At 45.9% G+C, this 22,500-nt stretch overlaps 1 protein-coding gene across 1 annotated transcript in view; it reads left to right on the top strand.

The window, feature by feature from the left end:
• Positions 1–1,095: 1,095 nt before the first annotated feature.
• Positions 1,096–22,500, top strand: part of slco3a1a (solute carrier organic anion transporter family member 3A1a) — a gene marked incomplete at its 5' end in the record, with an annotated part of 35,834 nt that continues 14,429 nt past the window's right edge. The window contains one exon of the mRNA XM_031562050.1: positions 1,096–1,657. Coding sequence (XP_031417910.1) covers positions 1,096–1,657 — 562 coding nt within the window. The remainder of the gene's footprint in view (positions 1,658–22,500) is intronic.

Below are 22,500 nucleotides of genomic sequence, written 5' to 3' on the forward strand. Positions count from 1 at the left end.
TCGCCAGACTTGCAGAAAAGAACAGTTTATTTTCTTTCCTTTTTTGACTGTGCCATGTTCCTGTTCTTTTCTACTGGCATTTAAAACCTGCACTATTTATGTGGAGAGATAACATGTTGTCAAGTGAGCAAGCAGAGCATTGTCCACTTTCAAACAGACGGGGGAAAGTCAGCATTGCAGTGACCGGTTTATCAAAACCATCTGAGCCGGGGACTGAATCTTTGGCAGAGCTGCGCGATTTCGCTCCAACCACAATGAATAGCATCTGAGAGAGAGGTCTTGAAGTCAGTGTGCTCCAAAGGAAACGGATTATAGTGGAGGGCACGGCCTCAATAGCATGGCATTTTTCTCATAGTTAATGCCCTATTTCTCTGAGATAAGTATGAAGAAAATAAAATGGGTTTGCTGACTATCAAGATATGCCTCAGGCAATATATTTGATTTTGATATTTGTAATTTGCAGAGGTCTCAATGGTTAAATGTTAAATGAAGCCCATTTTTCTTTTGTTTTCAGCAGTAGCCTAATATGAATCTAATTACCAGGTTACAACACATCTTAAACGCTTATCAAATTTTTACTTTTTTAATATTACTTTCATTTGTCATTACTGCTGTTGAGTTTATTGCACAATGCCACATTACCTGTCTGCCTAGGTCATTTCCAGCAACGTATAGATGACAGTTGATGATAGATGGAGATTTTAATTTTGTCCTCTCTTCAGTATTTTCCGGTTGCCTGATGACCACGTGCTGATATCTGAGATTCTGAGCTCTCGTTTTCTCCCTCTCATGGTGTTGGTTTGCCTTAGCTGGTACTTCCGAATGCCACTTTGGATTTACAGAGTCGGGTCCTCACTCTGCCTGTACTGTAGAGATAACCTTGATTTGAAAAAGTTAATAAATTTGAACTGGTCTGCTTTCTACAGGCAGATAGAGCTGACTTTGACAGATTCTAGCACATTCACCCCATTAAAGATGTGCTGTGCCATAGAGTTACATTCTATATTGTTCTATTGTTGTATATATAATTGCAATACCATAACATTTGTTGTTATCCTTTTTTCTGTAACAGCATAACATTTTGACATATGAACATATGAAATTGTATTGTTAGTAAGTATATGTCTATGTATAAATATATGTATTATTAAATATTATATTATATTATATTATTGTCTTGTACTTGTTGTCTCCCAGGTGAGTGTGCTTACCACGCTTGAGCGTCGGTTCAACCTGCAGAGTGCTGACGTGGGCGTGATCGCCAGTAGCTTTGAGATCGGCAACCTGGTACTCATCCTGTTCGTCAGCTACTTTGGCGCGCGCGCCCATCGGCCCCGCCTCATCGGCTGCGGGGGCATCGTCATGGCGCTGGGCGCGCTGCTTTCGGCCCTCCCCGAGTTCCTGGCCAACCAGTATGAGTACAAGCCGGGTGACCCGTGGAGTGGGAGCGCGCTGGGCCGCGACGTCTGCTCCAACGCCTCCAGGAACGACCGGCTTGAGCAGGAGCTCTGCGGCAACCGGGCCAACACCAACATGATGTACCTGCTGCTCATCGGGGCCCAGGTGCTGCTGGGGATCGGGGCCACGCCTGTCCAGCCTCTGGGGGTGTCCTACATCGACGACCATGTCAAAAAGAAGGACTCCTCCCTCTACATAGGTGAGCGCCGCGAGTGTATGTGTGTTTGTTTTCTAACGTAGGATTGTGGCGTTTGTGGTGTGTGTTGTGGTGCTTTGAGTTTCTCCGTAATCAGTCTTGAAAACTGGGCCAGGGGTGTATTAATTTACTACCTAGCATACCCAAACGATGAGCAGCATCCAATTTTGTTATCCCTTGAAGGCCCAATATACCGTAAAAGCAGATTTTTATCAAGGTGATTTGTTCTACGGGAATAGGCTCCAAGGCAACCAAAAAGTGGCCCACATTGAAAGCAGAAAGCCAGTGTTTACCTGTTAGCATTTAGTTGAAAGAGCTTGCGTGCCTAGCTTCCGTGTCATTATAGTCTGAATGTGGGCTTTCTGTGATCATTCGTCATTTGCCTTTGAGTGTAACCTTGACCACGCGATGATAAGAGGTCTGTTTGCAGTTGCTTTTACGTTTATGAATGGTGATGAGATGAGGCTTAAAGGGCGTTACGCACATGCTGCACAACAGGCAAATGAAGAAAGCAGTACAGTGCAGGTTTGCCAGTCAGTGCTCTCTCTAGCTTTCTCCTCCTTTTCCCCACTGCCTCTCTGCTTCTCTCTCTCTCCCCCCCCCTCTCTCTCTTTCTCTCTCGCTCTTCCTCTTTCACTGCTCTTGACCATCTGCTGACTTGGCGGTGTTAGGTATGAGAGTGCATTGCCCAGAAAGCACTTTCTAAGCAAACCTAAAGGAGCGGATTATTGTTTATGAATATGCCTTGAGGTGAACATTTTTTCCCTCAGTTACGGTATAATTTATGGGTGCATGCGTGTCTCTTTGCAGGCCTCCAAGTGTAGTTCAGGTTTTCTGAAAGCCTTTAACAGCTGTTCCGCCTAGCAGCATTTCAGTGTTTCAAATAGTTTGCTGTCTATAATCATGGAAGCATCTCGGTAATGAAAGACACGCATGGCTTTCAATAGGTAATTTCATGCCAAGACAAAAGACAAGTACGGGCTAAAAAATACCATGACTTTTGAAGAACAGAAAAGATTTACAGAAAATGTCTGTAGTAAAATAGTACTTTGCCTCAAAACAGTAAATGCTCTCATAAGCTTCTGTAATTTCCAGACTGCAGGTGTGATTCAGAACCTTTATTTGTACAGATGGAATAAAAAGATCTAGCTCTGTAATGTGAACTGAAGGAAGCATGTTATCGACAAAGCTTTACTGATGTCTCTGACTTTGTGCAGTTGTCAAGGTGATAGATGCAAGGCGTTGAGAGATAATTCAGCCCATCCACACCACCCCTAGGCTTGCTTGCATGTTTTCACAGATAATGAGGGCTGTTATCTTTGTAGATACAGGCATCCGTCCTTAACAAGGCTTGCATGTTTTCCTAATTTCACACCAAAGTCCTGACTTTGATTTGTGGTCCATGCATTCTGGCCTTTGATGAGTCTAAACAGGCGTGTTTAAAAGGTTTCTGTGTTGGCCGTCCTTGTTCAGGGACATTGATGAGGGCCGGCAAACTGGGAGACAAGATCCTAGTGGCCGTTAGTCTCAGGTCTGAAGAAGTAACAGGAGGGGAATTTATATACAGAGGGGCATTTATATACAGAGGGGCATTTATATACAGAGAGGCAATTGTAAATGAGCTGCCTTTCATGAGAAACAGCCTTTTTATTCCCACCTGTCTGTGGATGTGGGTAGGGGGTGTCATTATGTAGCGCAACAGGGCTATGCAATAGTTTCATTCCATTACAGCGAATAGGAAAAGGAAATGCGGTCACTGTCATGCTCAATGTGTTCTCACACGTTTTCAGACGCTTGTCAAAGTGACACTCGGATGAGCGTCATTGTCAGGGACAAAGTCATGGAACAAAGGCTGCTTCTCTCTGACTGCGATTTTGGCGTCTAAATCTGCGTCTCTCCTTTTTGTTGTCGTTGGTTTTGTTCTTTTCATGTTGATCCGCAGCCATTTGTCACAGCTCTTTTGTTTGGGCCGGCCACTGGCGACAAAACACAAACAGGGGCCCGGTGACGGCTTTGGCGATGGGGGCAACTGTGGCGCTTGTTGACAGTGTTCGGTGGTAGGAAATCTACTCACATTGATTAAAGTTTGGCAGGCTCAGGAGGAGATTTGGAGCTGTTCTCCACCGATAAGCTGCACGGCGGGAGACGGGGGAAGTGCGCGGTGAGGGTCGGAGAACAATGTCGCATTGAACTGCGAGGGCCGCGGCCTCAGCTGATGCTTCTAATCCATCGGCCGCAGGCGCGTCATGTGCTGGTAGCTGCAATGAATGGACCAGATTGTTTGAAAATCTCCAAGATTTTGTTTCACTTAACCGATAATTTATTCTAACTTGGCGGCCATTCAGTACACAGTAGTGTGTTTATGCTGGTGTTTGTGTTTTTTTTTTACCTTTTCATTTGTATGTCACAACACAGGCCTTTAAGATGGCTCACATCTTGGAGAGAGTTGCGTTCTCACATCAGTTAGGATTTGGAGAAAAGGTGTACGACCAGTCTGTATTGGAATTCAATTCAATTATTTGGCATCATGCTGTATTATATTCCATTCATAAGTCCATTCATACTTGACAAGGAGCTAAGATGGCAGTTGAAATTGTGTTTAATACCCCAAGGCTGCTAGTCATCAAGGTTAATGGATGGACTGCAACTCTCTCTCTCACTCACTCACTCACTCACTCACTCACTCTCTTTCTCTCTCTCTCTCTCTCTCTCTCTCTCTCTCTCTCTCTCTCTCTCTCTCTCTCTCTCTCTCTCTCTCTCTCTCTCTGTCTCTGTCTCTGTCTCTGTCTCTCTTTCTCTTAAATGGGTGTCATCTGTGTCGTAATTGCCCCCCAGCTGCATTGTCTCTCTTGTCGTGGCGCTCCCTGTCAGACTGTCCTCACTTTGCAAAGTCATCTTATCTTGCCACCCAGGACCTCACCCGTCAGCTTCTGCACATGCTAATCTAATCTCTGGGCCGGCAGCACTCTCAGTACACAAGTCACTGCTGCCTTCTTTAACATTTCACTGTTGATGTCGGTGCGTAGGCAGAATGGGCTGCGTACAATTTTAATCTGTGGAAAAATGGAGTATGAACTGACCCCACCTCTGTGGGGGGGGGGGGGGGAGATGAATGAATGCGGTGCATATTCTCTTGTCGGCCGTGTAATCAATCTCTCCTGGTTTGTCAGCTGTTATTTTTTCCTGAAAATACCGTGCTCGTGAATGACTCCCAATGACTCCCGCTTTCGTCACCGTTTTGAATTTGAAATGCCTCATTGCTGGTGTTTTCATTCAGCCAAGAGCTGAAATGAGATGCTCACCACCTGCTAGCCATGGCAACGGCTGGAGTATTCTGTCTTCTCTCAACAGAGCAAGGAAGAGCTTTGCTTTAACTCTCTCAGCGATGACACCGTATGACTCTACACACAGTGCAAGTCATGAAGGCATCGTTTTGTAGGTGCGCTTGCATAGGTGCGTGCCTCTATATGAGAGAACGACAGGGAGGCAGTGGAATCAGAATTAATTCGCTATAAAGATTCGCACTGAGGAGCAGCTAGCATAAACATTCGTTCTTTGTTGCTTCAGCATAGGCCAAATGCACTGTGTTTTAGCATGTACGTGGGAGAAAAGGTGCTTGGATGATTTACGGCTGTGTTTACTCCCTGACACCACGAGGTTACCCCCATAGATCCACGTGTCAGATGGCAGCAGGAAGTGGATTCAGTCGGCACGGCAGGCTGCCTTATAGCGAGGCGGAGGTAGTGCAGCGCGGAGCAGCGTGGCACAGCGGGGTCTGAAAGTGTTGGCAGCATTCATATTTTATCTGCTGTCGCCGACCGCGCCGAGAGGGAAAGCTCCTGGAGTGAGGAAACTTCCAGTCTGTTTGGGCCCAATAAGGCGTCATTATCCACTAATGAGCTTTTGTTATCAAATGTAGTTCACGCACCGTCTGAACCTCTGGAAAGTCAAGCTGGAGACTGTGGTCTATAATGCCTTCGGGTTGCATGCCCATTTCAGGGCTTCTGCTGGGGTTTTTTTCTGCTGTCTGCACCACTGCTACCAGCAAGGACTTTCATTGGTAGAATGAATGAATAAATAAGAATGACAGGACAACTGTGTTAACTAGGCACTTTGCTGAAGAGGGAGCGAAAAAAAAAGAGCTTTTTAGTCGGTCAGTTGGTATGCCGGGAAGCGCTTAACGCTTGCCCCGTGCCATATGAGAGCATTACATCACTGGCAGCCAAGCTCTGTTAAAAATGCACTCACAGGACTAGAGAGAGAGAGAGAGAGAGAGAGAGAGAGAGAGATGTAGGAGTGGAGCGGTAATTACAGAGCGAGCCTGGAATGCCAACCAGCCAGCAATGAGGTGGGTCTGGACGGCCCCAGCCGTGCATGCATACCGCGGCCCCTGCGATAAAACAACTCCCACCACCAGGCTCCTGCTGCTTTCCTCGCCTCAGAGGAGCTACTGTACTGTACCAAATATAAAAACATTCAGGAGGGTTCAAGTGCTCACCTCGCTCCTGTTTCAAAGTAGAACAGTGGGTTAGCTGCCACTCCCTGCAGACCTCTTTCATACTCCTATTTTTGTTATGTTTTGTTTTCGGGGGTTTTTGTTCGCTGCACATTGCTAGAGAGTATTGTTACAGCTCAACAAAAACACTGTACAATACAGGACACAGTAAGCGTGTGAATTTGCTGAGGTGGGATGGCGAGCTGGAACCCCCACAGGCTAAAATTAGCCTGGTGACTAGCTTGGATTACTTTACACACTGCCACCGATAAACAAGGCATTTAGAAGATTAGCTTGTTTTCCATGTCTAGACGCTGGTGTATATATATATATATATTTCTTGTTTTGTTTCGTTCCTGTCCAAAGCAAACAAATCCAAACAGAGGGCCTTGAGTCAACAGGCACTCTGTTCCCAGCACTCTCTGACCTTTTACAGCCCACTTCTAATTCTGGCATGTCCCAACAGACTGCCGCTTGCATAAATGTACAGATATACATGAAGCGTGGTGGAAGAGGGGTGGCGGGTGGTGGGGGGTAACTGTGGCACTCAGTACTGCGTGAGATCCACCCGAAGGACTCCATTCTGCTTTGCTTCACAGGCCTTTTAGCACCGGCACTCGTTTGCCGAAACATGATGCCTGTGTTGACTCAGAGGTCTGTGTTCGTTTAGGAGGTGTCTGCGAGTGAGTTTGTTCTGTGAGGAACCTAATTAAGAACGTTCCCTCTTTGCTTCCGGGTACGTGAGGAGTAGATCTAGGAAATGGGCAGAAATGAATGTTTGATTAATGTTTGATTCATGTTTTAAGAGGAGGGGTTATCATCACTGTGGATCTCATTAACTCTACACATTTGATGGTCTCTGACGCACTAATGTCAGATAACCAATGAAAGATCTAAAATGCATAGGGTTACTTACACGTGATGAACTTGGATGTCTGTGGGAGGATGGGCGAGTGTGTGTGTGCTTCATGTGTTGGGTATTTTTCTGAGGATTCGGGGCAATACACAAACACACACACACACACACAGTGAAGAATGCTTGGCCTGTCCCTGTATCTCCTGGCCTGTGAACATGTCATGCTGTGCTGCACTGTTGTCCAGTCCAGCATCCCCCCCACACACACCCACACACACACCGCCCGCTCTGTGAACCACGAAACGACACGCAGACATTGCTGACGGGGATGAGGTAGAGAGAGAGAGAGAGACAAAGCTCCCTCTTTTCTCCACTGCCTGGGCTTAAGAGGGACCGAGTGAGAGCCTACAGCTGATGCACAGAAATCACAATTGTCTTATTCAGTCCTGAAAACTCTTCTTTTTTTTCCCCCCTCCCTCAGTCATGGCAGTATGCCTAGCGTCAGTGTTTACTCAGTACAGCGGTACCCTTGTTACTGTACCTAGGGCTTTCATCCCAAGTCAACAGCAGTCCTGATCAGTTATTTCGTGGTGTCCTAGTGGGAAACTTAGCAAAGCATTTGAGCCCTGGTGCTTGTGATGACTTTGTGTGCATCCATCTCCATAAGAATTTGCTTTGTTTAGCTAGTTCTCACCAGTTCTTTTGTCTTGAATGGAATATAGTGTCTTTTAAAAATGCTGACAGCAGGCATGACATTTCAACAAGTGTGGTACATTTGTACTGTCTATCTATCTGTCTTTCTATCTATCTATCTATTTATCTATTTATCTATCTGTCTTTCTGTCTTTCTGTCTGTCTGTCTGTCTGTGGATGTGAATGCAGTGGCATGTCAACATCCCTGCTTTAAACGTTCTGACTTCAAACAGTAGCCTTGGTCGGCTGCGTTTATATAAGCTACTTAAACTCTGCGCCTATGTCATCTTCGAGGATTAGATTCTAAATGGCTTTTTCCATTGCTCTGCCCAGACACCGCCTAACAACTCGGGTGTGTTTCCTCTGAGGACAACAAAAGTGTCCATCCATCCATCCCTCCCAGCCACTTTCCCCACCCAGTCTAACACTAACCAACAAGCTAACAAACTAGCCATCCTTCTCCCTAGCAAGCGTCCTGTTTACCAGGATCATCTGGACATCAGCTTGTCAGTGGCTTCATCATAAGCCTGTAGATAGAATTAGCGCACCTATTGGCCTTTGGTGGAGCTCTCCTGGAAGAAGTGTAGTGCATTCAGAAAGTATTCAGACCCCTTCACTTATCACATCACATCTTGTTATGTGGCAGCCTTGTGCTAAAATCGTTGAAACTTTTTTATCTCAAAAGTCTACATATATTACATAATGACAAAGTGAAAACAGGATTTGTAGACATTTTTGCAAACATCAAAAAGGAAACACGGACATATCACACTGACATTATCATTCAAACCCTTTACTCAGTACTTAATTGAAGCGGCTTTGGCAGCTTCCTCCTCTACAGTAATCATCATGGTAGCATATTCATTTTTTCCACTTTCCGAACTCCCAATAGTTTCCACCATGGGAAGGATACCACAGCAACCAGGACTTTAGGAAAACCCTGTGCAATCCCACAATGCCTCAATGCCTTTATTGGTGCAGGAAATCAGCGGTTCCTATGCTTTCACAAATCGGTCCCAGAGAAATGTGACATTGGTCATGAGGAGAGAATCTGGATGGTGCTCCTGGGAGGCAGCTGGCCTTCGCTGAACTCAACTGCTGCAGACCCAGTCTTGCAGCTTGGAAACAGGCTCTTAGTCAAATGTCAGATGGTGCCACTAAGTCTCAGTGTATCTTGTTTGAGTGTCTTTGGATCTGCCGTCGCCTCTGCCCAGCTGGCCCTCTATCCTCAAACAGAGAAGAGAGACAGAAAGAAGGGAAAAAGAGAGAGAGAGAGAGAGAGAGACAGAGAGAGGCATAAAGAAAGAGAGAGAATAACTGAGAATTGAGAGGAAAGAGAGAGGAAAAGAGATGCATGTCCCACTATGACATCTGTCTCAAGACAATATGAACTGCCATGAATAAATGACGAATGGCCCAATGAATTTGTCACCCTGACTGGACGGCAGTTGAGCAGTGTAACCACAAGGGGATCATTTCTCTTTAGCTCTCTGGCCTAGAGTCACAGTCGTATCCCTTAATATATTTTCCCAGTGTCACTGTGTACTGAACAGATCATTGCCTATATGAACCAAAATACAAGGTGAGGTTTACGTGATAATGATGGGCATACATATTACAAAGGTGACAGTCATTGTTCCCTTAGGTCTGAGTTAGCCCCATCCCAGACATCCCTAGGGAATATAAATCTGGCTGTGGAATATTGTTTGTAATTATTAACCTCTAATTGGTTCATGCTCTTACTGTACTCTCCTGTAATTGGTCTGAGTCAGTGTTACAGTGAAGTGAGTTTCAGTCTGATGCTTGGTTTCTTAATACAGATGCAGAGCTCTTGCAAGACAGCAGAAAGCAAAGCAGTTCAGTCACATATCTCCCTGTAGACCCGACCTGAGGCCCAAGTACCAATCTCTCCTCATTCCATTTCTCATCCCCGCCCCGTCTCCCCCATCCCAGGCAGAGCTCCTGAGCCTCTCCCCTATGCTCTGCCTGTATGCTGAGGTAGGCTAGGCTAACTCCAGATGAGTACCACTGTAGCAGCTGCGCTCGCCGTAGAGTGTGTGTGTGTGTGTGTGTGTGTGTGTGGCGGGGGGGGGGTTGAGGGTGTAGAGGTAGAGATAGAGATAGAGAGGTGGGTGCATGGAGGTGGCAGATGTTGGGTTTTGGAGAGAAGCTCTTAAAATAGGTCACCCCTCTTGCTCTGTGAAGTGGGTCAGGGCTGGAGCCCAGAGCGAGGGGCTGCAGAGAGGGAGAGACCCCAAGGGCCGGACACTTCACTGGCGGGAGCAGCCGGACTGTAGACCCAGGGCCCTAGGCTCTTCCACCTCAGGAACAACTCAGCAGAGGAGAGAAACAGAGACAGACAGAGAGAAAAAAAACAGAGAGAGAGAGGACAAGTGAGAGAAAGAAAAAAGAGAGGAGGTGGTCAAAAACAAAGACAAAATTAGTCAAAAAGACATGAAATGTTAAAACCAGGGCTGCAGCATTGCTCCTCTGCCTGTGTTTTGTCTGTCTGTCCTGCCAGATCACTGGGTTATTCAGTGTGCTCTAGCATTTTTGTCTGAGCCTTTGTCTTCTATACAAGGTACAGTATCACCTCATCTTCCTCAGAGGGACAGAGGAGAGAGGCAGTCACCCTCACTGCAACCTCATCGTTCCCCTCAGCCTGCCTGCCAACCTCACGGCGCTAGTAAGCCCGCCACCACGCGGCCTCTCACTGCTAATCTGGGTCATGTCCTGTCTCCGCTGATTAAAAAAAAGGGATTTTTTTTTTTAGTGAAGTGTGCGTGGGGGAAGGGTGGGCAGCAGCATCATAAACCTCACAACATCAGTAGGCCATTTCCATGGAGACACGTTTGTTAGGATCTTTTTTTTTTTTTTCTCCGCTGCATTGGATTGTAATGCTTAGGCATTCAGTCAGTCAGTCAGTCAGTCAGTGAGTTTCCTCTCCTCTCAGGCTGCGTCTGCTCTTCAGCTTTGGCCCACTGCCTGCTAGGAAAAGTGCAGCTGCCACAGAGCTCAATGAGCTCACAGAACCACCACCCCCCCCCCAGCCTTTTTACACATACAGTAGAGCCATGGCCTTAAAGGAAGGAGGAACGAAAAGCAAAAGAATAAACCACATTTTCCCCTTTTGTCTCGGACAACTCCGAAGAGTCCCAAGGTGTGATTGCATCACGTTGTTGCCTGATGCCGATGCTTCGGCCATTGCTGACTTTAGGATTGCGGCGTGGCGGTTGTCTGAAAAAGCCTGCAGATCCACTTTACCTCTCCTGGCATTAGGGCAAATCCCTGGCCGCATTGATTGAGTGGTCTGTAAGCAGTGGCTCTGCGGGCTCCCAGGATTACCCAGTGGCATGTTCAGCACTTTATCCGGGCGTCCGCAGCCACCGCGGAGAGAGACAGGGAAGATTGCTTAATTAAATGGACACGGATCGATAGGGCGGGCTGTAATTATTACAAACAATCAGTTTGTTGATCAATTGAGTCAACTTTTATGAGGTGAAGCACGAGTCTCTCCTCTATTCCCTGGGGCTTTTGTGTTCACTGAGCTAAGAGGACAGGAGCTGACCAGATAGAAAACTGACAAATTTATGTTTTGGTCATTTGTAGCAGCGTATCATGTTTCCAAATGCATCTGAAAAGAAGCAAAGCTCAGGTTACAGACCACAGTCCACTGCTATCCGCTCACAGTAAATGACAGGCCTGCGTCTGTGGCACTTAAAGACACAATCAATATTGTGTCAGGCAGTATATCTGCCCATAGCCGTCACAGGTATGCAATACATCACCCATGCATCGCACTCTTAGCTCCCTGCCCCTGATGTTTCCTGTGTGTGTAGCCTCTGATGATGTAGGCTTGAAATAAAAAGATGATGGCACACAATGGATCCAATCAACTTCCTGTATCTCTATCACAGCCCTCCCATTTGGCAGACTACAACAGTTTCCTCATTCCTCAGGATATGGCACTATTAGCGGCTAATTGCGAGTGTATGGAGGACACGCTCCATGCTAACCAGCTTTGTGATGCCGCTGCCGTGTTCCTCCCCCTGGATGAATCCCGGAAGGGTCTTGAAGCGTGCTGCTGGCACGCCTGCACACCCGGGCAATTAGGCCAGGCCACCTGCTGAAGGAGAAGAAGCCAGTGGCAGCTGCAGCCAGACTGTCGCCTGCTCTCCCCCTTCTATGTGTTTCCATCTCCAGCCACCGTCTTCTCTCCCCTCCTCTCCTCTCCTCTCCTCACCTCTCCTCTCCTCTCAGAAGTGCAGCTGGGAGCACTTGAGCTGGAGAGCGCTGCGGTCGTGGGCCTGACTGTCCCAAGCTGTCACAGCTTTGTGGCGAATCCCTGGCTCCACGATCTGTACAGGCAGGGTCTCTCCAGGAATGGAAAGCCACACTGAGAGCGGAAGGCTGCTGGGGCCAGCGGGAGGCGAACGGCTCATAGAGCAGCGCAGCGCAGAACAGAGCAGCAGACTGCCCAGATCAAATTGCTTTCTTACGCCACAGATGATGACATCTTCCTGTCTTCCTGCCTCATTGAGTGCCTTTTTTATATTCATTTTTCTTTGCCTTCCCTCTCTCTGTAATTCATTCACCAATTATGTTGTTCATCCCTTCTCGTCCCATTTCTTTCTCTCCCTGCTTTTCTCTCTCTCTCTCACTCTCTCTCCCCCTCTCTCTCTCTCTCCCTCCCTCTCTGTCACCCCATCCTGCCTGAGTACGTTAGAAGGCCACCGACATTGTAGGTCCACATTACTGTGTACGTGCTGTTTTGCAAACACGTCATATCTGTTTTCGCAGTCTCGCTGCCACTATCAACCACTATCATTACCATTGTGAAAGCACCATTATTAAAATAACTGTAAATCACCAGCCTAGAGAACATGCACAAAAAAACCCATAAAGGCCCATAGTTGCTTTGAAGATAGTCATCCCACCATTCCATCAGCATCGGTCCCTCTAACAACATAACCAGTGACGTGGCACGGTGGGGTTTCTTGCTCCCATATATTTCAGCTTGTTTTAAAATAGTTGATACCTAATGTATGTTAGCATATTTATGAGCTCATCGGAGGCACCGTTTCAAATAATCATTAAGTCTTCATTAGGACTGTCATATGAGCTGTGGAATACTTGCCAGGTAGGAATGAGAAAGCTGCTCAGCGAGTTTGTTGTTTTGCCTGTCCTTTCCCGTGAATATAATGCATGAGCTGCACAGGTTTCAGAACAGATAAGTCAAAACACACAGTTGTGGGTGGGTCTGTCATTTCAGTACTGGCTGTTTCCTTCTTCCTTTTTCTTGGTACAGTATGGGCTAGGCCTAGTACAAACTGCTTGGTCATGTAATCCTTGTCGTGACCCTTGACCCTGTGTGCACATTCCGCTTGGATTGGTTTTTATTTTTCTAATTATCCTTATTATTTTTGCTGTATCAGGGGAACATGTCCCTGAAAGGGCGTGCTTGGCTCGGTTGCTGGGGTCTGTGCTTTCTCAGCCATTGCGCTCTGGTCCTCTGGATGCAGGCTGGGAAAGCGCTGCTCATCACAGATCCATATCAGAGATTTGTTTAGAAGGGATGAAGGGGGAGGGGAGGGGAGGAGTAGGCTGGCTTGCCTCTCTCCAGAGATTGTTTGTCCTTAAATGGTCCTTGTTGAAGGTTAAGTTGGGGCCATATTTTTAGTGTCAAGCTCCATCTTCGCCAAACAGAAAGTTAAGCCCCACTGAGCTTAAGATTAAATCCACACTACCGCACATTGCATGGGGAAAAGTAGATTGTGGAACTCACACACCAAACAAAATTGCTTTTCTTAAATGTTGATCACTTCTGTAATCACACCTATCATGAACTGTGCCTAAGATTGATTGCACCTCTCAAGCTCTTAGGGGAAGTAGACCTAAGAGGCTAATGTCTGTCAGGCTTGATCTTTCTTGTAATTGTACACTGCATGAAACATTCTATTTTGTTTTCGATAGTCGCACCTCTCATTTCGCTGCGGATCATCTATCTTCTCCCCTGACTCAATAAAGGTAGATAGCACTCTGCGAAAATTCTCTGTAATTATCTGGGCCTTTGTATTCGTCTGAGTTTCTGTGGGATACCACTTCGCTCTGTTGTAAATGTCACATGAAGATTTATTGAAATTCATCGACTGAGGAGGAAAGGGGTCTGTTTACAGATGCAAAGAGTTTATTTCCATGTTACCACCCCATATCTCTTAACTTCACCGATCGGTCCAGCCAGAGAGGCTTTTGTACATAAGCAGTTATTGCCATTTTAAGGGCCGTCGACTGGTTTAAGGGGGATATATGTTTTTTAGTGCTTTCTGTGAAAATGGGCTCTTCCAGTAATTACTATGAGAGTGGGACGAGATGTGCAGCAGTCACTAATTTATTGGTGAGTTTGGGTATGAGAGTGCAGAAATGACACAAAACCTTCTCCATGGTATGGTGTGCTGGCTTGAGTGGAAAAGCTGAGGAGAGCAAGGCTGACTGCACAGAACAATAGCGATAATGGGATATTTATGAGTGTTTTGTCCTGTCCCAGCACATTATTCCCTACCAGATGACTGGATAGAGGTGCAGCTGAAAGTGTGTGTGTGTGTGTGTTTGTGTGTGTGTGTGTGTGTGTGTGTGTGTGTGTGTGTGTGTGTGTGTGTGTGTGTGTGTGTGTGTGTGTGTGTGTGTGTGTGTGTGTGTGTGTGTGTGTGTGTGTGTGTGGAGCCAAGTGTCAGGAGTGCAGTGTGGGGATTAAAATAGCTAGGATGCATAGCACTGTAAGTGTGATGTGTCTAGAAGCTTGTGCCCAGCCTGGCACTGAAGCTGTGGTGTGTGTCACTGCCCTGTGGATGCGTAGACTGACCCGGGACATAACTCAGTATGACAGAGGGAAGAGGAGACATAGGCCGAGGCCGAGTGGCCCAGATCTTTGTTGTCTGTTGTATGTTTATTGTATTCCTATTCCCGGTTCTATTCTCATTTTATTTCTATGGTACTGTTCCACAGCAAAATGGTGCACTGTCTTTGCTTGAAGTTGATTTGCTCCATATAAGGAGAGTACACAGAGGAGACGTTCACACGACATCTTGGCGCTGTGTCAAATGTGGAAGAGGAAGTAGTCAAACTGCTCCAACAAATATCTTGATAATGCGTTTAGTTATTATGTTACTGTTACATTTATTATTATTATTATTATTATTATTATTATTATTATATAATATTAATATTAGTATGGCCAACAAACCCTGCTGAAAAATTTCCTTTGCCTTCTTTTTGCCTGAAGGGGACACCGAGATATTGGTGCCATCAGATAAATCAAACCTCTTACACAATTATAAGTCAATTTGTATTACTCAGCGATCAATCCGTAGACTGTCTCATAGTGTAAAATTATATGGTACAGTACTTTTGAAAGGAATCTAATCTATTTTCATGTCCTCCAGAAAGAGGCATGGTAAAGAGTCCATCTGTAAGTCATTTCCACATTATGGATGTAGGCTAATTGTCTTCCCTTGTACAACCTAAAGACACTATATTCAGTCTATTTCCTTTATCCAAATAAAAAAATATCTTTGAAGCAGATGAAGGCATTTGTTGTTCAAATGCAAACCTCACGCCAAGATGAAGTATGTAGCTGATGAGTGAGGAATTTGAGTTTCACAGAATGTTTTGGTTGGAAAACAAGTTATTCAGGTAAGCTCCCTTCACAGGTTCCTCTGTGTGTCCAAGTCGCAGTTCGTGCCACGTGTTTGCATGACCTGAAAAGTTAGCGTCGGAGGTAGGTTGAAGAGGGATGATCTTAGCAGTAATGGCAGTTGACAGTTTGAGTTGAGAAGCTACTTTAGCGGCATGTGGCTTTACGCTATTTAGGTCAATATGGAGGCCTGCCATCACCTAGGCTTATGAAAGAGAGTTTATTAACGAGGAGACCCTAATAACCCGACAGCGTTCTCAGAAGATGCCAGCTTAAACACGTCTGACGTGGTCGGCCTGAGCTGTGTGTGTGTTTGTGTGTGTGAGAAAGAGAGAGTATGTTTGGTGGCCATATCTATTCATGCTCGCTTGTGTTTCTGGCCCTTGCATTCAGATTGGACCAGCTACTGTGTCTAATCTGCGTCGCTGAATCACAAACAAACATAATGTTTACAGATGGTCCATTTACCAATTTAGAGTCCAAAATGAATGTGTCTGTTTTGAGCTCTTATGGAGAGTGATTGCACTCCTAGCCGTCGTGAACTAAATGGTCCTCTTATCTAATAGCCCACCTCCTGGTTTATTTCCAGCAGAAACAAATCTGGGTTCTAAACAGAAACTGGGCTGAGGCTACTTCCATTCCTCACTTTTTCTATCATTTATAATTTCTAAGGTTTTTTAAATTGTATTGTAAAATTACTTAATAACGATGTCTGTTGGTTCACAGTAACCTGGATTAGCCAGGAACAGACAGAATGTCTGTTTTTTTAATCCTATTACATCATCATAGAACCTGAACCATTACACATCAAGGTGTGTGTTTATTGTTTATTGAGAGTCCAAATATTTCCTTTCAGTACCCAGACACAGAAAAAAACTAAATAAATCCAGATACTCTGCTACCTGCTGCTCTCTTCAGTATAAAGAGGAAGCGATCGGTATTGTCATATTAATATTAGACTGTTCCTCTTTACTGATGTGTCAGAGAATTAGGATCGCACCATATATATATATATGTGGCCCAGACTCCGAGACGCCATGTTCAGACAGTTCCTGCGGAGACCTGCCCTTGGTGACAGATTTCAGTAGAGCTTTGTGCTCCCAGTGTAGTTAAAATACCCCCTATTAGTGTCACACACAGGACCTACCAGAGAGGAGAGAGACAGACAGGCTAGGAGTAGGAGGGGGAGATCACAGTAGAGAGGGAGCTGTGTGTGTGTGTGTGTGTGTGTTGACATTGCGGCGTGCACTGTTAGATTCCCCTCGCCCATTAAGGAAACTCTCCTCCCCACATACCTTGTCAAGGACAGCAGGTTGCGTGTTAGGGCATGTCATCCTCATCTCAGTGTACTGGGTATCATTGTTACACGGTGTAGCATTATTTTACACTTTGTTTGTATGTTGAATTCATGCCTCTTTGACATTGCCTAACTCGTCAGTGTTAATGTAAATGAGACATTAAAATAATGCACCGGTGACTATGCACTAGGTCTGTGCTCTGTGGTCTTCTGTTGGCTGACTTTATTTGCTCTGTTCTCAGCCTCAATATTTGCTCAACACTGGAAACAGATGATGTTTGACATCAGCTGAGTGACTTGTCCTGGGGCCTTTCAGGAACAGAGAGAGAGAGAGAGAGAGAGAACCCAGACACAGGCTACATGGCAAACAGCACAGATGAAGCAGTCTCCTCCATTTGCATAGGTTTGATCAGTGGTTAGTGCAGCCATGTTGCTTGTTTGCGTGTACGCTCTTTAGAAGTGAGAGGTAGCCATTGGAAATCGATGCCTGATGAAGTGTGCTGCTCCTGTCAGATGGCTTTGCTCTCCACGGACAGGCCAGAGAGGAAGAAACAGAGGAGGAGGAGGAGGAGGGGGGGGGGGGGGGATAGAGAGATGAGGGAATCTCTTTTCCCTTCCTGGCAACATCAGATGTTATTTTGCTAATGCGAGCTGAGTTTGTGTGCTTGACCCTAACCTTCCGCTGTGGCGAAGCCTCCTCATTGGATTTGCAATTACGCTGCTAGATTTGCTCTGGTGTTTGGCTCTGGGAGAGGTCTGTTATGCCACGCCAGGTTCCTCCCTGTATCGCTCACCACTCTGCTGTGCTCCTCCTGAAGCTAACATCTTCCGGCCTTTCCATACTTTTTTTTATCAATAAATCATCACATTAGAAATTATTGAACGTCCAGAATGGCTCCAGCTGTCCAAAGCAGAAATTCACTTTCTATTAAAAGACACACACACTCACACACATACACACACTTCCTCATGCACACGCACAGAAGGGTCAGACAGCTGCTTGTGAATTATATAATGTGACTGCACCCCTATGAAATCTCTCTCCCCCCAACACACACACACACTCCTCCAAGTGTGTGGGGTGACAGCCTGAGTTGTCAGTTGGCCCGGCCGCTCCTGCTAAGCAGGAAGTCTTGAGGAGGTGGGAGGGCCTGTGTAAGCCACTCGGTCTTAACGTGCACGTACAGAAAGCGAAAGCCTGCCTGACCTCTCTGCATTAACTCCGAGAGGATGTCCGAGGGCCACACACAAAGCTGCGGGGATAAAACGTTTATATTTGTGGAGATGGGCAAAGGCTACGCTCAAAAAGCACTTTTGTCCAGACTGAGGCTTATCCTTCTGCTCTTTCTTCTGTGCACGGAATTGGTTGTTTTGTTATGTACAAATCAGTAAAGGAAATCAAGTTTTGAAGTTTTGAATGTCAGATTTCAAGCAGGGTCTTTGACTGTGCAGCAGTACATCTGGTGTATGGATGGCGATGCTGTCCACTAGCTCAAACTTGTGAACTCCCAGCTTCAAAGCTAGTGATTTAATGTCTTTTGAACTGCATGCAACTCTAGAGAGAGAGGGATAGGCTGTTTTTTTTGTAGTTGACCTGGAGTTTACCTCACATCCCTGAGATGGAAAGGACTTGTATGTTTGGGAAAACGCATTAGATAAAAGCGGCGAGTTCAAAAGCACCACAGTCTTCAAAAGTGCAGACTTCACTGGCACATTGTCAACTCACCCACCACCCTCCCAAATTATAACATTATCTGTGATAACACTGGTTGCCATTTTGTTTATTTTGTTTAGTCATTTTGAGCAGGAAACCATCGGAGCCAAGTTGTCAAGTCTTTGCTTTCTATTCAAATACCTTGAGAACTTTGGAATAATTGCACAAATGTTTTTGAAAAAGCACCTCATTCATTTCTGCAAATTCTTCTGGCCACACCATCGATTGTTCTGCCCCCCCTTGAGAAACCTCTTGAGTGTATAGGGATGTTGGCTGCAGTCTCTATCGCATATATGTACAATACAGGCACTCAAGCAAAAGGAAAGCTTTTCCTAACAGGACAATAGAGTTTTGGCTTTTTTTTGTTTTGCCTTTTGGAAGATCTGACCTCCACTTGAAACAGCAGGAAAAGTGCTGGGCGAAGCGTGAGTGCTCATTGTTCTAGGCATTTCTGGGAAGAAAAAAAAACCCAACCAAACAAAAAAAAAAAAGTGTAGCGGCTGCATCGCCTCACGCAGCACCAGGGTAGCGACTCTCTCCGAGTCCATCCTCAAATGCCTGGCAGCAGCCCTCCCTACCCTCCGCGCCATTCCAAACTGTCCCATCCGATTCATAACCCGTCAGCTCGGAGGATATTTGCTGTCAGTTACCTCCGTGTCGGAATGCCGAAAACAGTCGGTTCAAAGAGCGAGTGGAGGCCTCACACTCTGAGTGCTTTTTCCCACTGCATCCTCTCCAGAAAGTCTCCCCTTAGACTTGTAAGGTTGGTCATGAAAATGTTTTATTGCTGCACAGTGTACGGTGAGAAAAGGTATGATTTATCGTCTGCGATTGTTTTGGTGTTGGTTATCGTGTTCCTGCAGCTGGTTACTGTCAGCATTACTGCACTCCCACATTCCTACCCTTGCTCTCATTACTGTTTATAAAATATGAGGTTGATGGTTATTTTTTGCGTGTTTTTTACCCTTCACCTCAGCAGGAACTGAAAAAAGGATGTGCGTGTGTGTGTGTGTGTGTGTGTCCACGCTTTCAGAAAGTAGGCTACCTGCTGTGGTCTGACATGTGGCATGTGGGCAGGTGCCCTAAATACGATGTTTAGCGTAGCGATCGCTCTCCTGACACCTGCGGTTTTGCCCGTGGTTAACCTGCCAGTGGAGGAGCTTCTCCGAGCAGCTCCAGGTGCCAGGCGGATTTGCGCCAAGGGGATGACAGGGGCCATTTTGTGGGCAGTGGTAATTAAGTGCGTCTCCATGTGCTCAATAAGCTTGGCTGGGATTAGTCACCCTGACATGCTTTGCAAGATTGCGTGGGATTTAATGACGTGGTTACAAGGAATCCCCAGAGCAGGGGAAGGTGTTTGAGGCAGACTGATATTCTCTGTGCCATCTTAAACTTGAGCCTGTTTCAGGTCACTGTGCATTTCCATAGTGTGGAAGTCTGTAGATTAAATGAGTGATCTCATTTGAGTATGGTATAATGTTGATTGTAAAGCATTAAGGGAATACCATTCTTCATTCTTCTTGACAAAATAGATTCATCAAAAGATCTTAAAAGTTGAAATATCAATCACCTGTGTATATGTATATCATCTGTAAATTTCACATACATTCTATCATGTCACGTTCTCGTATTTTCACATCGGCTTTGTTCATCGTGCATCTGAAAAGAAGAACTTGTGTATAACATGAGGCCCCGAGACTGAACGTGAGACCCAAACAAAAACAGGACTGAAAATGAACGTTCAGCTCATTCAGGTTTCATTAGGGAAGCAGGAACTCATGTGCCATATAGCAGCAGCACAGAGGTGACTTTGCATCGGAATGGTTCCTCTCGAGGTTTCACGCCATATAACAGTGATCTATATTACGCGCAGCGAGCGCCACAAGGTCATTGGCTGCCTTTTATGATCCCCATTACTGCGCAGTCCCAGGCTGGGATGGAGCCGGAATGGCCTACATCTTCACCTGTGTGCTTCGGAGCTGCTGGAGACGGAGAGAGACATCTATTAAAAGGCAGCTCCCTTTGACCGAGGTCCCTGCGCTGTGCTTTACTGAATACACATTACCTGAGGCAAAGTGTAATATCATAACCTTAAACATCCCATTTTCCTCCTAATAGAGGTGTATTAAATCCTTACCGTCTTCCTCCTTCAGAGTGAACGAGCGAGAGAGAGAGAGAGAGAGAGAGAGAGTGAGGAAGAGGGGGGGACATGAAAGATTGATGTTCTCTGTCCACTGGATCATTGGCATGTAGCTATAGAGACATTGCTTATCCACTTGAACCCGGCTGCCCACGGAGTGAATGGTATGGATTTGTTTTGCCTGGGATGAAATGGCCAGCAGTAACTCACTGCCTGTTGCTGCTCGAGTACTATCACCGTGACACTGAGAGCTGAGCATGGCAAAGAGTAGCTGATTCGGGCACGCACGCGTTTCACACAGACATGCACAAGTCAGGTGTTCCGCTGTCGCAGGATCACTCCTGCACCACAGGACGATGTAGGTTTGAATGGTCTGGTCCCAAACACACACACACACACACACACACACACACACAACACACTTAGTATTTGACCCTGTAATAGAATAGATCAGAGAGCAGATGTAGGGGTTAATTAACATCACTTAGGGGACTAACGCACAGACCACACTGAGTGGATCATATTCTGCTCTGTTGTGCCAACCACACTGTTCCTTAAACACATTACTGGGGAGATCGAGGTAACACAGGAAAGGATTTTATGATTGAATTGTCTTTGCAGTGCTCTGTGGAGGGGAGAGCTCACAAGATGCTTAAAGCCTTTTTGTACCTGCTCTTTAATGACGAGAGAGAGAGAGAGAGAGAGAGAAATAGAAAGAGAGAGAGAGAGAGAGAAATAGAAAGAGAGAGAGAGAGAGGCAGAGAGGCAGACTTCAGAGGCAATTAGGGAGAATATCATAGACATTTACCAGCACAGCCGTTTTCTTGCTGCCGCCCTCTTGGCTGTAATGAGGATTCGAGTCATAAAATAAAAAATGCTAGCCATTGCATTTGCTCAGCATAATACAATTTTTATTTAATTACCTGCATCATAATGATTGGATGGAAAAGTACAATACATTTCTGAGCGGCCCGGTTGTAATGCTTTAAGACCTCGGTGTCATTCGTTCAAGCAGGCATCGTCAGTGCTCAGAGACTGTGCTTTGTCCTTTTTTATTTTTTTATTTATTTATTCTTTTAAATGGATGGTGTAGCCTCTTTTTTTGGGGTTCAGTAAACAGTAGTCTCATTCACATTTAACATTAAGTGTGTTCAAACAACTCTGAAAGGCCCCCCTTAGATGTTTTTTTTTCATGATGATGTTCTCAGGTTGCCCAGCCACATAGAAAGTGGGAATGAAGGCAGCGTTTTAAAGAAAGCTCAGTTTCAGGAAGGTTGTGGTTTACCAGCTGAGATGGGGGCTATAAGATAAACGGTGGTTATGAGTAGTATGAGTAGTGTTCTGACAGACCTACAGACAGACAGATGGCTGGGAGGAAATGGTGGGGCGGGGGGGGTTGACCAATGCAGAGGTTCATCTGTGTAATGACTCTAGCCAACCCTGAGCACTGGACCCCAGAAGCCCCTAGGGAGATGTCTGAAAATGAGGTGTTTGAAATACACACACACACTTGAGTTAGGCCTATATTTGTCATCTCAGAGTGGAGAGGAGAGGAGCAAGGCACTCAGGGAGTGTGTGTGTGTGGGTGGGGAGGGGGTAAGGATGTACCTTCAAAAGCCCAAGGCTGGAAAGAGATGTAACGGGACACATTTGTTTTGGAATGAAGAGGCGTGTGTGTGTGTGTGTGTGTGTGTGTGTGTGTGTGTGTGTGTGTGTGTGTGTGTGTGTGTGTGTGTGTGCTGGGCGGGGGAGTGGGTGGATGGCGTGTATGCTCTACTTCACTCAGGAGGACAGTCAAAATGTCCAAAAAAGCACGGCTGCTTCCTGTTTCAGTTGGAGGGTAACGCTGTGCCAGTGTGTGTCCAAGGAAATGAGGGTTCAGGAGAGACAAAAGGAGGAGAGACAGAATGAAGAAGAAGAAACAGAATGAGAGAAAATGTCTGTGTCTGTACCTAAGGCCC

This window comes from Clupea harengus, chromosome 3 (assembly GCF_900700415.2).
Source record: "Clupea harengus chromosome 3, Ch_v2.0.2, whole genome shotgun sequence".
Lineage (NCBI taxonomy): Eukaryota > Metazoa > Chordata > Actinopteri > Clupeiformes > Clupeidae > Clupea > Clupea harengus.